Below are 17,809 nucleotides of genomic sequence, written 5' to 3'. Positions count from 1 at the left end.
TGGGTGACGGGCTTCTTGAAATTATACACTGCCTAAAGTGTGCTTTGTAAGAATTTGGTGACACTGAGAGAAATATTTGTTGCCTTTCTTTTTCAATTTCGCAGGCGAGAAAAGATGGTCATTACTGTCACAGTCACGTGCCTAATGGGAGCCTGACAACTGCCCACTGAGTCTGGAATGTTGAATTCCCAACAGCAGATTTCAGGGCTGGGCATATAGGCCGCTTCGTAGAGCGTTAACCTGGAGAGTGCGAGATTGGATAACGTGCTTAGAGATAGAAACTTAAGCATGCAGCAGTTCTTTAAACAAGCGCCTCCTACGCATGAGGGAGGCAAGATTCTACGACTTCATGCTCCATTCTTGCTGCATATTGCAGTGACACCGTGTTTGGATGATTATCGGGTTCAACATCTTTTTTTTAGCAGAACCAGTCATGGAATCAGATAACTGTTCACCTTAGGATTGATTCAACATGCGGATAAAAGAACAGAGTCTTATGGCGGCAGTGAGAGCAGGTTATAGAGGACATGAGCTTATTCGGTTTTTGCCGCATCGAAGGAGGCCATCATTAATTTGGGAGAGATAAGAAAAGGAAAGGCAGTGAGGCTAACAAGAAGCGAGTTGTCGATGGCTATACCTGCACTGGGGGAAAGGCAATAGGTGTTGTAACAAGAAAAAAAAAACAGCTGACTAGAATAGCCAACAAGTATATCAGATGAGGACCCGCATATTTGAATGTTAGTATCATTCGCACAGCACGACGCGCTCAGAAATCAAAACAGTGCTTTGCACGTCCCCAGAGCAGATGGCTGGCGTCCGAAAAGAGAAATTTTAATGAGAGGAAAAGGTGGAGAGGTCGGCTGGTGGTAACATGGCCCTGACCTGCTACTCTACACAGGGTAAAGGGAAGGGTAGGTAAGGGAAAGTGCGAATGAAGGTTGACGATGGCATAATACGATGAGTTTCATGGGTGATGTCTAAATTCACACACACACACACACACACACACACACACACACACACACACACACACACACACACACACACACACACACACACACACACACACACACACACACACACACACACACACACACACACACACACACACACACACACACACACACACACACACGCACACGCACACGCACACGCAAACACACACACACACACACACACACACACACATACACACACACACACACACTGACTGGCACTCGCATCGTGGCGAGTAGACGCACGTGAAACTCGTGTCTTCAACACACACACACCGACACATGTCATTAACACATACAGGAGTAGGGGCTCCATGAAAAGACAAATGTAAACCATGTAAACTGTGTAAACCATGTAGCTAGTGCACAGACAGGTCACAGATGGGTATCCAGGCCTGTTTCACACAAAAACTTGAGTACGGCTTTTGTCACACACCACCAATAAGAACATTTCGCCCTGGCGGCTAAAGAGTTTCTTCAGAGAGAAGGCGAGAGTCCAGTTGTCTCACGGTCGCTTCCAATAATCTCCTCTCATCACTGTAGTTCGGGCACTCGCAAATAAGGTGTCCAATAATTTTCCGAAAATTAGCGTCCGAAAATTTTACTCTCCGTCTAAGGGTGAGGATCGAGGCAGTTTGATTTCGGCGCTGAGAACAGCGCATTCAGAAAGAAGATGTTTTATTTTCTTATTGGATCCACCACTGTCACAAGCAGGACTGTCGGCTATGCCTATGAGAAAAGAGCGCCGGTTCCTCACGAAATATATTTGTTCAGCTACAACTTGCAATACTGACTAGTACTCCACTGGCTAAAATTTTTTCCACTTACCGGTCGCCCAAAAGCCAGCGACTACTCTCCTGTCTTGTCAAAACGTTTCATGCCCCGCAGAATAATTATCTGTCATATTGTTTTATTATGCTCTGCCTAGAATGAATCAAATAGGCACTAAAAATAAACCGAATGTTCAAACATTAGCGATTCATTAAGAAAAAAAACGACAAGCACGCCTTTTTCATGTCTGCTTGTCGACATGTACGAAAAAGAACTGATTCTGTGAAGCTGTTTCCTGCTAACGAGTTTCTTATACGAAAGAAAAATCACGTACAGTGACAAAATAGAAAGCGCAGTTCATGGTTTTAAACATATGTGAGACCTGTCAGGTCTGCGCCCTAATCATGACTGAGGAGCCTTTACGAAGCCCCGGTTTGCGGTATAACGAAGGACTTTGACGCGAAGATTATACTTTTTAAGTAGGGCTTGTAATGGGCGGCTTCAAGCAAGTAAAGAGCACAGCGGTGTGTCAGACGTTCCCGTTAGTCATTATGTAAAGTCTGCAGAAACAAACCACTAAGAACAGCGTCCAGAATACCTCCGTCATTCCTGCTTATTCGAGACACGCATTTATTTATTTGCTGTTGTGCGAGGCGCAATCCACAAATGGCTGCTGAAACTGGACGCTAAAAGCTTTTGCCCCAAGACGTATGTTATTCGTAGATGCGGCACACTTCCTTGTGACTCATAACAACAAAGGATATGGGGACATAAAATTTGCAAATGCGCTCGCCGAAGGGAAAATTATGTTCAAAGCAAGTATGAAATTGGACCTTGTTTACAAGGTCAGCACTGAATATAGCGTTCAGTTAATGGATCGGTGACATGCTTTTACGAAAACATTTTTCATCCCTTAGAGCCATCATGGCTTCAACAAAAACTTGGTCACATCAGCAGTCTGTAAACAACATGACAGATGCAAGAACCTTTTTACGCTACAGTTTTCTTCCTACAAATTGGCTGCGCGGGAATCAAATCACAAGTGAAAGATTAAGGAATCGAGGACTATTTCAGTGTTTATTTTCGTCCCAAGCACTTAAAGCATCCGCTTTCGGTGATTATTTCGGCGTAAACAGCAGCTGTAGCCTAGGCTCAAGCTTTATTGCAGTGAGCCAACGTCTCAATCACGGAATAGCTTTTATAGGATCCATTCCTTGATTGAGCTGTTTGCTCGGGGACTCCTCCGAGACTCCCCTCTTCCAAGAGGGGACTCTTCCGGGAGTAGAAAGCGTGGTCCAGATCCTATGGTGGCTTTTTGGGTACGTCAGCAATCTGAGGTTCCAAAATTTGTGCCATAAGTTTACAGAAAGAACTCTTTTGAGTTAGTGCTAAGAATTGACCACATCGACTTCCGTAGCACCGGAATTCATTGATTCCGGACCTTTGCCTGATCATCATTAGAAATACTTCTTGATTTAGTGTCTGCCAGAGAGCACAAATTACATTAATCTGTTTAAAATAGAGCTAAAAATCTCTAAAGCGTTTCTCGGTTCAATTAGAATGTCGCAGTGTGTTGACTCTCTCGGTAACAATTGTTGCGTGTATTGGTGTGCGTCAGCAACCGAGAGACTTGGGCTACGCACAATGTTTCCCTCGCCTACGTGGCGATTACCACCGACCCCATTGCCTCAGCAAAAACCATTCCGGCAACAGTGAAGATACGCTTGTCTGTGATACGTCTGAGAATACATTTCGAAGGCAAACGTTTTCGTTCAGACGGGCTCTAATAGTTATATCAATATCTCAGTGATGAAAAAAATATGAAACATATACTCAGTGTGTAGATTCAGTATCGCAGTGCTATCAATTTCACTGCCGAGGTAAGGCATAAAAACGGAGAAAGATTGGTTCTTACCAGACGGGAAGCTTTCGAAGCGCATGCCCCCCGCGTAAATCCCACACTTTCCAACATTTTATCTATTGTCACATACAAGCTTTATTTTCGCAAAACAGAACACTTTTCCGCTCTTATTAAGTATGCCTGATGTTCGAGAACACAACCAGCTATTGCAGGAAAGAGATCGTTTCCTTTGTCCAGCACGCAGTGACGTCAATACTCAGTGTGCAATGCGGGCGCGTGAAGGTTAGCTTGACCTTCTCCATCACCTTCTTACCATCTGCTTTCCAAATATTATTTCCTACGGTTCTCATGAGGTTCCTCCTCTAAGAGGTTTTTTTTTCTTTTCAGTAGCTTTTCGTCGTTCTGCGCTAATGGAAGCCGCATACGCTGCGCTTCCTAGGCAACCGCGCCCATTGTCATTAGCCTGAGCACAGGGCTCACAGCATAAACGAGGATGCCAACGAAAACACATGCAGCCTGTCATTTTTGTTGTGCAAGCTTCTGCTGGTATGCAAGACGGTTTCAAAATACACGGAGGCTGCTCACCATCCGTCTTGGCCGCTTAAAAAAGCAACACGACACTTTTATACTGTGAGCGGTTGCTGCTCTGTTTCGCATCTGTACACAGAACTGTCGCGTACAGTCTTGTTGCCAGGGGAGCCCTTGCCTACCTCGACCGTCTGGAGCACTTTCACTTTCAGCCTTCATTTCTCGCGCAACGCTTTTCAAGTGATCTTCACAGTTATCGGAAAGCTATCTGGAAACCAAAATGCCTTAGTGATTGAGTGACGTTTGAAGAACAAAAGGCATGGAGGCGAGCACGGCTAGGTCTAGCCATGTGGTTTTATAACCACAGACCTTCCGTCCCAAGACAGCAGCTACGCTGTAGAAGCTGTGGGTTTACTTTTTAGACGCTGTTATTTGGATATTCCACACCTAAATATTCAGTGCCCATAAAAAAACCACTTCGTAAGCCACACTGGAATGCATTCGTTAAAAAAAAAGTGTCAGAGTGCCATTAAATCTTGCAGTAGGTGTGCTCGTAAAGACGTATTTTCTTGAGGCATTGTATAGTAGAAATTAGGTTGTCACAAAGGCACTCGGTATTTGCCTGAGCGGCAATGACTTTTCCAAACACTGTGTAGTGTATTAAGCAAGTGCTGAACTGAGGTATGGCATAGCAAAATGCGATAGTGTTTGTTATTTTCATTGAAGTTTTGTTCTGCCTAACACACCAGGACAAGTTCCATCTTCAAAACCAACGAAACATTACTCTGTTATTTCATGACCTGGTAAAAATTAGGCGATTACACAAAGATTCTTATGACTAAGCAAGTTCTCCACTGATAAGGTTTTTAGAACTTCGCAGCAACTGTGTAAGAACACCTAGTCTAGGTCCCAAGGAGGCCACCACATTCTTAAAAGAGGCACTGCCTCTGATTGAGCGCGGGATTTTAGAAGAGGGAAAAATACCATACTTGGGAGCTAAAAACACTGCGAAGGTGGCTATAATCCCGATGTACACAAATAGTAGATGATACGCGCTCTTGCATTATATCTTATCTTGCATCACTCTACCCCTGGTTATTGTATGAGCCGCAGTACTTTTCTTTAAAAGGTTTGTAGGGGCTGCTCTCATTATGTTCTGAGTTCATTACAGAAAGCGAAAGGAGTGGAGAGAGAAAGAGGGAGAGGGTATGAAGCTTTATTAATTTCAAAGACATGCGAAACAGGTACAGCAAATCCTTTTGTTTCCGGTAAGGAACGAAAGCTATTGCGGGTAAGGAATATTCTTGGGCAACACAAATAATGCAAAGTCTAGTACAATAAACGGTACGAGCATAATATTTTCGCTGTAAACTAAATGGCACTGATAAAGAACTGCAAATACAAGAGACAGCGCATGAGCTGCAAGTACTGCGCGTTAGACTATTAAACGTGTCAGCCTATGTGTTCTTCAATAAATATTAGAAATTCCTCTGGCATCATAAGGTCATTATTAATATGTGAAGCCTGCTTGATAATATTTAAGTATGCGTTCATTCTAAATTCAAGTGGCGCCTGGAGACCACTCCGAGGACATTTCATATGTTACGGCTTTATCTCTAGCAAGCTTGGTGCAGAACCTATGGTGACGTTTTTAGTGCGCCAGCCATCTGGGTTTTTTTTTAGATATTCTTCATAGCATTAGAGAAAGAACGCTCTTGAGTTACCGTTAAGAGCTGGCCGCATCGACCTCTGTAGCAGAGCAATTCATTGATTCTTCAACTTTGCCTTCTCATCGACCTTAGAAAGACCGGTTAAAATAGGCACGATGAAAAAGCGTCAGTAACATTGATTTCATTAGAAATAGCGATAAATCTGTGAAGCATTTCTCAGTTTAACTTCAATACCACATTGTGTTCAATCACAGGACAGTAAATTAGATATAAAATTCTCGTGGTCATAGCTGTGCTCCGCAACAGAGACAGTTGAGTTACACACGTTGATCATCTCGCCTACGTAGCGAGGAAAACTAATATCACTGCCACAGAAAAAAAACTATTCAAGGGTGAAGATACCATGTTAAGGGGCACGTGCGAGTATACTCCTGTACGACAGGCTTTACGCGCTCAGAGAAGCTGTAATACTTTTATCAACATTTAAGGTCTGAAAAATTCAGAAACTTTACTCAGTATGCAAGATTAGTAACAGTGTCTCAGTGCTATCAGTTTCACTCCAGAATTTCGATGAATGTGAAATTCTAGAGGCCCGTGTGCTGTGCGATGTCAGTGCACGTTAAAGAACCCCAGGTGGTCTAAATTTCCGGAGCCCTTCACTACGGTGTCCCTCATAGCCTGAGTTGTTTCGGGACGTTAAACCCCAATAAACCAAACCAAACGAGTTTCACTCCAGAACCACGCATAAAACCGATGAAAATTTGGTGCTTACCATAGGAAGTGCGTACCCCCGATAAAGATTCAACATCTTCCAATGTTTTGACTGTAGTGTGACTTAGAAGCTTTATTTTAAAGCAAAAGCTTTACTGGCTTAGTCAAGACAAGGTCATCGGCGCCGCAATTTGACCTTGAAGTGGAGGAGCGATGGAGGTGTGGCAGCCACGTGACATATCTTTTCTCAATCCGCCCTTTTTCCCTTCCTTTAATGCGAGGTTCGGGAGTCCACCGAGATGTGATAGTCACTGCGCCATTTCCTTTCCTCAAAAACTAAATCAAACAAAACAAGTTTACCGCAGCCGTTCATTGGGTTCCTTGGCGTTGGCGCTGACAACATCGTAAAGTCCGTTGATTTTGACGAAAGGAAAAGCGCGCAACTGGCTTCTTGAGTCAGTGGACACCTCAATCTCGCTTTCATGTATGTGGCGTTGGTGTCCACCAGCAAAAACATGCTTTCCCTCAATATTTCGTGCTCAGCAATTGCTAAACCGCCAGCAATTTTGACATACCTGTAAACTTTTCCCGGTGAAGTTCAAGAAAAACAAGCTGTGGCAGGAAATAATTCCTATGTCCAACGCGCACTGACGTCAATATTCAGTGCAAAGATGGTGTGTGAAGGCTCTCCTGGCTTTCATCATCATCTGCTTTCCATCTCTTTTCCAAATATTATTTCGAAGTGTTCCCATGATGTTTGTTCCCTTGCATGTTATATTTCTTTTAGGTGCCTTTTTCCCCTGTTGCGCAAACGGAAGCCGGTTACGCAACGCTTCCTAGGCAGCCGTGCCCTTTGTCGTTAGCCTCAGAACTAGGCTAACAGAACTAGTTAGGATGCCAAATAAAACATAACAGGTCCCTACTTTTTGTTGGGCAAGGTTCTGCTGGTCTGCAAGTCGTTATATCACACGAACGTTGTTCTCCGTCCGTCCTTGCCTCTTAATAATGCAACACGAAACTTTGCCGCTGTGGGCAGTTGCTGCGCTGTTGCGCGTCTGTATAAAGAGCTGCCTCTTACAGCCTTGTTGCCAGGGAAGCCCTTGGCTACCTCTACCGCTTCAAGGATTGGTTGTTTCGCCGTTCACTTCTTCGCAACGCTTTTTAGGCGGACCCTCGCAATTCTCTAAAAGGAAACAGGAAATGGCAGCGCTATTAATCATCGCTTAAAATAAAAGAACAAAACGCATGGAGGATTGTTCTAGGCCAGTGGTTTTATATCTACAGACCCCTCTCTCCTAAGATGGGAGATGAACTGTAGCAACTATGGGCTTTTTAGCACTGATATTTGATATAGTGTAGAGTTTCCGACGGAGGAGAACAATTTAAATCACAGCGACCCTGCCATACGCATCAGTTATCTATTCAGTGCCCTTAAAAACGCCGCAGCTTAAGTGAAGACCCCAGTGAAGTCCATCAAAAGGAAATGAGAAAGTGAGTGCCAGACAGGCATGTAGTGACTGCGGCCATAAAGACCTAAGTCATACTATAGCAGAGATTACGTTTTCACAAATATAATCGGTATTCCAGTCAGAAGTAATGGTTTTTCCGTAAACTGTGCAGTTTAAGAAAAAACGCTTAGAATTGCTGTGTGGCACAGCGAAATGCGAGAATTTGTGTTGTTATGGTTAAATATTTTCACATGCATTACATATCAGGAGAGGTTCCAGCTTCACAACCAATGAAACGTCACTCTGTTATATCGTAATCTACATATCGGTGAAAATTATTTGATTGCAGAGAAATACTTTTTTCCCCGAAGTAAATTCTCTTCTAAAAAGCCTTTAAACCTTTATGGGAAGTTTGTAAGACCACCGAGCCTTGACCCCAACGACGCCAGCACGTGCTTGAAAGAGGCATTTCCGCTGACTGAGCACGCTGCAATGATAAGATTACGATAAAATACTCATACTTCTGATTTCAAAAGCAATAAGAAGGTAGCCCAAGTACATAAATAGGAGATGGTGCACTCTACTGCAGTATATTAAGCAATTTTCCTCAAAGCATTTGTAGCTGCAATTCTCATTATGCTCTCTGTTTATTACGGAAAGGTCAAAAAAGTGGAGAGAGAAAGAGCGCGGGAAGATTTATTATCCAAAGAAAGTGGAAACAGCTATGCAAATTCCTCTCTTTATGGTAAAGAAGAAAAGGAATTGCGCGCAAGGAATGTGCTGGACACCATTTATTCAGAGCCCCAGTACAATAACCGGTACGAGCACAATAGTTGCATTGGAAGTTAAGCATCACAGACAAATAAATACAAACACAAAAGAGAGCGCATAAGTTGCAAGTACAGTGCTTTAACCTCTTACACGCGTCAGCAGTATGTGGAAGTTAATAAATATTACAAGCGCCTCTGGTACCACGAGGTCGTTACCAATATTTTAAGCCTTGTTGTTCATGCTTATCTATTCATTTATTGTACGTTCCAGCGGCTCACTGATGCATTATTTACAAAAGGAATGACAGAAGCATTTCTTACACTGTGAAGGCCGCAAGGAAGAAACACAAAAAGAAAAACGTTTTAATGAAATGTATGCATAGTATTCCCAAGGTGCGTGACTTTGGAGATAATTAAGCGAGGAAAGCGTCGCTATTGAAACTTGCGCAGTGAATACTAAGGGAAAAGAGAGCGAACACTGCCTCAGGGAAAAATTGCACTGTTTTGTGCGATACTAAAGTTACAAAAAGAGACGTGAAAATGCAACCAGCGCTCATTATTCTTCTGCGTGCTCCGTTCTTAAAGGCGAAAAAGTAATCACTGAACGGACGGGTTCTGTCGATCCAAAATTTCCTTATTGGACAAACTGGAAATTTAAAGGAAACATTTTCAGAGCAAAGGCGCGGCTGTAAAGAGATTCGGTTTGGAGCAGATAATTGCGGTGAGCCTTTACTATTTAAGTCTTCAAAGTTCAGGTACTGACTGATATTTCACTGAAATCGAAATATTTTAATCACAAATGTTTAACTGTTTTTACTTCGAATGTTTTCAATAAAGTCTCTGCACAGCAGCACTGTTTCTTTGGTATAGAAAGTTCTAGTTATCTCTTCAGAGAAAATAAAATTTAGGTAAAGCCTAAAAATTAAAGAAACTCTCTCCTGTTGATGTCAGAAACAGATGATGTAGCAATCAGCACATGCAAATGAATCAGAAGTAGAGTAAATCAATTTTTTTTTACGTTTTACGTTTTCTTGGAGAGATATTCTTAGATGAAAAAAGTTATAGATTTTATCTTCGCGAAGAGGCAAGAAAAAAAAATATTTACGTCACGCTGTGCTAGCCATTTTAGGGAACACTTTATGCAAAAGCAACTTTATTTTCAGGGAAAGAAAAGGAAAGCGCAAAGAGTCCTCCTTCTGAACGGAAAAATCTCTTGGTAAATCAGTTTCAAATGCGGCCATGAGAGGCGCACCTATCGTATTACCCTAAGCCCAAGAACTATACCCTTATATTTTATTTATTTTTTCCATCTGCTATATTTCCGCAGCATACCGCTTAGAATTCAAACGTGCATAGTTCTTGTTATTGGCTCTTACTGCGTTTTAAAACGGAACACTTAAGAAGTAGGCAATGTGTAAGATCACTGCGCTCTCGTATCCTCGGGTGTGTGGCTTCCGTATACCGAATATCCTGCGGTAGTTTTTTGCCGAATGACATTGGAATACACTAAAAAAGTACATAGATTTTGGACCCGAAACATTGCCTCTAATTCAAAGGAAATAATTTTGGTATTGAACGGTAGCACGGTCTCCTTTGTAAGCTTTTGAAAAGGGACATTTTTAGCTGCTTTTCAAGTTTGTCCATTACCGTGATCTGGCCCAGCTGCGCTAACCGTTGTCATCAGTGGAATTTGGTATTGAAAAATTATTCACGCAGAATGAGATGACATTGATTTCCGCTTAGGAAGTAATTTCTTCACTTAGATGTCTCAATTTGCTCTGTGCAACTAATGAAATGCCTTCATTCGTTCACTTGGACAATTGTTTTAAAACATCTGTGCTGTGGCGCGGCATAGTTAACTTCGGTTTCGGGTTTGCTCTTTGCACATTGCATAAATTACGGTTATATTATCTTGCAAGAAAATATGGACTACTTTCATAGCCCAAATTCCGAGCGCACTTCAATCTTAGAAGAATCTTTTCAGATGTGGGAGAAGATAATTGATGAACTATTGGCTGCTAAACAACTGCTGCATGTAAGATGTAAATAAAAAGCCCATCCGCTATTTTTTCCGTTCAATAATTAACGCCACCGCATATCACACAGCACATCGCAGATATTTTGAATATGCGGTAGGCGTCTTTTCAGACGTGCTTTATCTTTGTCTTCGTTGCCAACTAGTTTCCCTTTCCATTACTCGGAGTCCAACAGCCAGCATGACTCCGCACTGATTAGAACACCAGAGAACTCCATCATAGAGAGAGAAAGTGAGGACACATTACTGGACTTAAATAATCACCAAGGATATGCTGTTCCGCTAAACGGACGTTTACATCACCTTCATACTAGTTCGGGCATAATTTCCAAGCTTGCTAATTGCTGCGTCCCTGTGGGGAAAAAAATAAAATTCTTAAAACAGTGTTTTGGACCTGGCCGATACTTGACGTCAAAGTCAATTGGCCACTCATTCAACCTTCATTATCATCAGCCGGGTTGAATCAAATGCAGGGAAAAGCTCTTTGAATCGCCAGCAGCTTTTCCAGTATCGCATTGGCGGCAGCCGTCTCATCACAAAAAATTTCCGGATTGTGTCAACTTATCGGACTCTCAGCAGCTTCGGATTACAATTTGCTTCCCTTGGTGTCCACTTGGGCATTCTGGTGAACGAGAGTTTATCAGTTCTGCTCGTTAGATGCCTTGCAGATAATAATCTGTTTTCTTTAATTTAAACTATATGCCCTTAATTTTCGTTTCCTCTCTTTCTGTCCCTTTATGCTACACCTCTCATTTACCTCTGCATAGATCATGACCCTGTTTTTTCCTGACCTGTGTCCATTAAGTTAATATCAGGGTTTTGTCCCCTTAGGTGCGCAATCACGTGATACATTCATGGTTATGGGGTTATCGCTAACTCATTAGTAACAATTCTGAAGTGAATCTTCGATTCCGTTCCGTTCCATTCCGTTCATCCTTCGTTCATGGTTGAGCCTCTTCACGAAAATGTTGTCGAGTTAATTGAACCCACTGAATGCCGAAAAGTATCCACGGGAAAACACAATTTGCCTTTAGACAACACAATTTGCTTTTAGACGACACAAAAAAAGAAGCAAACACCACATGTGTTTATCCCCTTGTGTCGCTTCAAATAAAAGTGTATTTTGGCGCTGATACAGTCGAAAATAATGAGCGATACATTATTTCACTCTGATACTAAATTTGGTTAATTTGAAATCAAATCCGGCCAGGTAAGCTTTATTTGAATAATAAACTTTTCTTTAGGGAAATGTATTAGCTTTATCTCAGCTCCTGAGTCGCTGCGCCGCGTTTCGCTGCTGCCATTTACACTGTTTTTAGAAAGTCGGAGAAGTAGAAGCAACGGTAAATGAATTAAAACTTGGTTTCCATTACAGTCGTTGCAAGAATCCAACGCAGTATGTTGCAATCACTTGAGACCGGGGCCACTGCACAGTTCGAAACGTGACCAATGTCTACTTCGTCTCCCCCAGCCTTCTTCATTTGTGCGCATGGTCCAGAAAAACCTGGAAAGTTCTCCAAAAACAGCGCGGAAGACGGCATTAAATTGCCGTTCGACTGTTATCAGGAAGCATTCACATAGCTTGTATTCTAACAATTCCTCCAGCACCGTTGCTTGCATCTTCTCGGCGCTTAAAGCGTTTATTCGGACGCCCTGTTAAACTGCCTGGCTTTGGTTTATCACTTCTAACAGCTACTCTTCGAACACTTGACTGGAAGACAGCTAACGCGTTCAAGAATATAAACTCTTCTAACAAAAAGGGAGCAGTATTGATTTCGCCTGCATATTTCTTAATACAATTCTGCTCTTAACTAGCTTAATGGTTTACGATAGAAAGCGTTCGCAGAGAACATAATCCCCGGTTGGTTCCGAGCACACTTGCATGTTAAAACGACACTTAACTGCTGGAGTGAAACTCACACAAAATATTACCTGGAATCAATACAATTCTGCGGTAAAAGAAAAATCAAACCGTTTGAATAAGAAACAAGTCAAAGGAGAAAATTTGCGCTGGTCTCACTTCACGGGAGGAGTAACTCAAGCATTAAAAACGGCAGAATTGGAATTTAATGTTCTTATGCTACCCAACCTAAGCACCAAGAAACCTCGTAACTATCGACGTCGAACGTGCAGGCGCAGAATGATAGGGTAGTGAATCAAAAACTATCAACACTAGCATCGGTGCTACTAAGCGAGTGATACAAAGGAGTTCTGTTGAAAATGTCGCTAAAAATTAAAAAGAAAGGACGAGAAATAAAAACAGGATCACCTGAATACTAGCGCTCAAAAAAAGAAAACAGCCGGTAGCATCGTCATGGAGAATTAAAAAACCGCAGCAGAGGCAGGTGAACTTATGAAACGGCAAACGTTCGTTAGATGCCAAATGTTCGGGAAAATAGTTCACGAAACCTCCGCTGCCACACACGGAGAATCTGAAAAAAGCACTCGCTTACCAGCTTGAATAACAATTTAGCGGTAGCGCTGGGAGGCTAAACCCTCTTTCAGGTCTTTTAAGGTCGTCCACAGCCGTTAGGAGCATAATCTCTTTGTGTGGTGAGTAGTCATGCGCCCAGCATCTGAGTTGCGAGGCAAACATCGGCCTTATTTATTTGACGCTCGCGGACTGAAACAGAGAAATTCCATTTCGGATTCTTTTGGGTTTTCGTGGGCTTCGTGAAATGGGATAATGCGGACCCAAATCTAAGTCCATTAAAAACGACCTTTATGGTTCCCGCTGCTTGTATAAATCTGCACTGAAACAGGACGCAGACAAGGAACAAACAAACAAAAAAGGAAAATTCCAAAAATTTTCTGCGAAGGCTGCAGTTTTGAAATGAATCCGAAGGCTTCACTTAAGTCAGCCGAAGCGATTAGCTGAAGCACGAAAACGGGGTCCAAAGCGACAAAGCTCGACTGGTTTAGAATAGCGGTGCTATATAGCATTGCGAAAAAAAAAATGCGTCGAAAATTGAAAGAGAACCGAGTGTGCGCATATCATTTCTGACCTTGCGCTTCTCATGCACGTTTCGACAATTAAAGTTAAGCTTTGCAGAGAGCACAGCGTTTGAAAAGGCTGAAGCGCGAAATAAGCGTTGTTATAATGTTGATGCAGGACTTCTAGAAGACAAAGAAAACTTGTTAGCAGTCAATCATCAGGAGAACCGAAACAATCAGTGAGAAATAAACGAATACGCAGTACCAACGAATATAAAGCTATCAACAGATGCCACGCTTTTTCGGTGGACCTACATGAAAAGAAAATTCCTCGTGCACGGTAAAGGCTTTGTGCGCTTGACTGTTAATTAATTCGCATATCGTCTTATTGTGTCGGTAACACAACTGCTCCTGTCAATGGAATGAGCTATTCATTTTGGGCAAGAAAAAAGTTTATATTTATTGTTATTTCCGTTTATCGCCAAAGCATTAACGTATTGTTTTTTTCAACAGTCCTTAATTCAGGGCAATTTTTTTAGCTCCATCGACCCTTAATTTTGCATGTGGTGCTAGAGAATGCTGGTACGCTATGAAAAACTTTTTTTGAAGTTGTTCATCGAAGTAGCTTTTGCACTGAGAGTAATACGCCCTGTGTTTCTTTTCCAACTGATTCGTTGTTAAGGGTAAAGCTTCTGGGAATAAAACTAAACACTATAAACACTAAAAAAAATCATCTGGTTGTGAACTAGTGCAGAAAACAGTGGAGAAAATTTTCAGTGATTGAAGCTAATGTGGTGTGACGGTGGGCTTAAATTGAAAAAAAAAATATAATGTTTCCTTCAATTCCCCAACGCTTGCCGCTTATTTCGGGAATGCCGCTTTCTTGTTTTGAAATTTTCTCCCTTGAACCGTGCCTACCTACTTTGCTTTACATAAGAAAGATGTATTGCTTCCTTTTCCGTCCTGCTGTAAAGCTGAGGTATACGAAGACCCATGCAAAACGCTTCCCGAGGTGACAGACCGGCCGGCACCGAGCCAAGTGGTACACGAAGAAGCCACAACACAGCTTAATTTATCCTGGGCCTTTCGAAAATAAACAAGCGGGCACACCGCAGTACATGCTACCCGCCGAAGCGAGCTGTGGGGCTGAGAACCTAGTAGTGGCGATACGAAAAAGACGAGTCAAACGAAAACCCAGGAACCCGTGGCGCCGTCACAACATTGCGCAATTCGTTGAACAACAAGAAGAAACCGAATCGTGCTCTTTAAAATCTCACGGACAGCGCCCGATGGCCTCAGTTATGGAGAGAATAATAATTGGCTAAAATTGGTTCGAAGCGAGCGAGCCCCAAGTCAGCGCAAACGAAGTCTTCAACATACAGTACAATGCCAGTCTGTAGACAGTCCATAGGCTTTCTATTGAACTTGTAGAGAGGGAGACGGCGGCAATGAAAACACAGTGTCAATACTTACGCTAAGAGCCGGATCAGTCCCTGCCTACATATCTCCTTCCTTCTCAAGAGCAGCGTAAGCACTCCATGCGTTGCTCCTCCTCAAGAATGTTCCCTTTTATACTCGCGCTCAAGTACCCGCGCCACCTTGCGACATTCCATGGCCGCGAGGCGGCCTCTTGATGCGGGTCTGGCTCTGACACGATAAAGATACCTGCAGCTGCGGCCCCGACGCCGTCTTTTACGAAATAAAGATTCGCGTGAGCCTTTTATAAAGGCGTGATGCTCCACTGGTATGTTCATACGATTGGATCTTTGCAACTTTAATTTTTTCTCGTGGAATCATTGTGTAGTGCCTGCAAACCTAAAGCATCGTGTACAACTTGCGTGTCTTGTTTCGCGGTAGCGCTTCAGGGCATTAATATGGAGGACTGGTATCGCAAAGCAGGGAAGAAATGAAACTCAAGTCCAAAACACCTAACCTCACATGTACAACCAACAACGCCTAATCGTCTGGAAGTGAGACGCAAGTGCGTTAGAAACCTTTCTGCGTCGAACATGCGGTGTATAACAAAAAGAGGAAGTATAAAAGTGAGACGAAAAGGCCTAAGGGAGCGACTGGAAGTTGATTTAAAGGAAATAAAAGGAACGTGGTGAAAGAGGAGAGAGCCTCAAGGCTTAACCGGATAAAGAAAGGGAGGCGACGATGAGAGAGACGGAATTTAGAGCTGAGCGTATTAGTAAGCCCCGGAGATGTAACTGCAAAAGTGCAAGAGGTGCAGGCAGAGTGCTACGAAACGGGAGCATTTTAATTAACAGTACAATCGTTTCGGCCGGTCATCTTAAGTAAACAAAATTACTTCAACTGGCCGTCACTTGCGAGTGAAGAAAAGTCGAAAATTGCCGAAAATAAGTGCAACTATCAATGCACAACCTCAGCAGAGTCAGTTGCAATTATGCAATTATTCAATTATGCAAGACGCTGCAATGGGTGAACATGTAGTTAAAACTCGCCAGTATGATGTTCATGCTAGAACCAGTCAAGCAGCATCTCCCGAAGGCTACGCCAAACATCTACGAATACCAACCGCATACAAGCTGGTATACGTTATCTTCTTTCAATATTTCACTTAATTATCACCAGGTCTGTTAGCAACATATTATTTTTTTATACGAATCCAAAGAAATTAAGCGCTGGTTCTTTAGCGCAGTCTAAGTCTGCGGCTTCACGTGTGAATAAGCCTGGCAAACTTCCTGTTCGACCTAGAGGAAACTTTTATGTCAAACTAAAGACTGAGACAACCTTCTAGTGCTGAGCCCTGTGTGGAGACGTTTATCTTGCGGAGGACCGGGATGTGCGATACCAGAGCCTCAATTCGCAGTGCACACAATACTAATTTAACCACAGCTGTTTCAAATCTCCATTTGTTTCCCTGGTTCCTTACTGAAGCGTTCCACATAAGCTGCTCGTATGGAATTATGGGAATATGGAGTCCATAAGATATAGAAAAATAAATGGACATCTATAATTTTTCTCTATGGAGTCAAAAAGCCTTCTACATATTTTCCATACGCTTTCTATGCAGTGCACATTACGCATATAGCCATATAGAGTCCATAAGGGTCCATACGTGCTTTCCATGTAGTCCATACAGCGCTATGTTCACCATAACGACTTCATGAAACCTGAATGGAAACGGACGAAAAATATCGGACTGGTCATATGGAAATATTCAGTAGGGTTGAACTTTTTTTTTTGCGTTTTCGTACAGTGGTGATAATCAGTAATTTTTGGAAGTTATTTTACAGAGCATAGGCAGCTGTAGCAACAGTTCGCGAGCGTTTAGACACTCAACGGACACCAATTTCACTGCACAAGAAGATTTGAGACCCTTCAAGTAAGTTTAAACAGCGAGCATAACAATCACTAAGTTTAAACAGCCAGCTTAACGATCACTCCACATCCTAGAGTAAATGTCACTGTACACTGCTCAAGCAACCTTTCCTCGCCAACTCATTTTCGGGCACTGTGGTAACACACACATCCCAACGAGAAACCGAGGAAAAATCTTCCCTACCTTGAGCAACGCTTCCCCGATAGCAGCGTCTATGCGCGTGGAGTTGAGCTTCCGCTCGAACTTGAGTAGTTTGGCCACTTTCATCGCGGTCGGCTCCAGCAAACCGGAGCGGAATCGTAGTGACTGCAGTTGAAACGAATTGATGGGCACTGTCTTCAGAGCGGTGACCAGGGGCATCTTATCGCCTACCATCGTGTTGGCGTCGGCCCCCGCACAAGTGTCAGAGCGCCGGCGGCCGGCGCGCGGAACGCGGTCACCACCGCCACCCAGAGAGCGCCGAGCGCAACTTCGCGTCTCGACCCGATCTCAAACCGACAGCGGCAGCCTAGGGCTCCGAGTCTCTACTCATGAGTAGAGCAGCGCCACGAGATCGCGATGAAACGGGATGGAGGGAACGAAAAGGCGCAGACAGTACGGAGAGGTGCGGTTTTTTACTTGCGTCGCTAGCAGGATTGTGACGTCATTGTGACGCCACTGGCGGTGTGGTAAATGGGCGGAACCCCTATGTACGAAGAGGGCACCGCCAGCGACAACCGGGCGTAAGGGAGCAGAGGAAG

The 17,809-nt window shown here is 43.1% G+C and overlaps 1 protein-coding gene across 1 annotated transcript in view; it reads right to left on the bottom strand.

Moving 5' to 3' along the window:
* The window catches only part of TrpA1 (Transient receptor potential cation channel A1), a 174,014-nt gene extending 156,486 nt beyond the window's left edge, over positions 1 to 17,528 (bottom strand). The window contains exon 1 of the mRNA XM_089553029.1: positions 17,253 to 17,528. Coding sequence (XP_089409155.1) covers positions 17,253 to 17,444 — 192 coding nt within the window. The 5' untranslated portion in view covers positions 17,445 to 17,528. The remainder of the gene's footprint in view (positions 1 to 17,252) is intronic.
* Positions 17,529 to 17,809: the final 281 nt, after the last annotated feature.

This window comes from Amblyomma mixtum, chromosome 7 (genome assembly GCF_055824585.1).
Source record: "Amblyomma mixtum isolate Tamu chromosome 7, ASM5582458v1, whole genome shotgun sequence".
In the NCBI taxonomy this organism is placed as follows: domain Eukaryota; kingdom Metazoa; phylum Arthropoda; class Arachnida; order Ixodida; family Ixodidae; genus Amblyomma; species Amblyomma mixtum.
The sequence above is the reverse complement of the archived record's forward strand: the minus strand, read 5'-3'. Positions and strand labels throughout refer to the sequence as shown.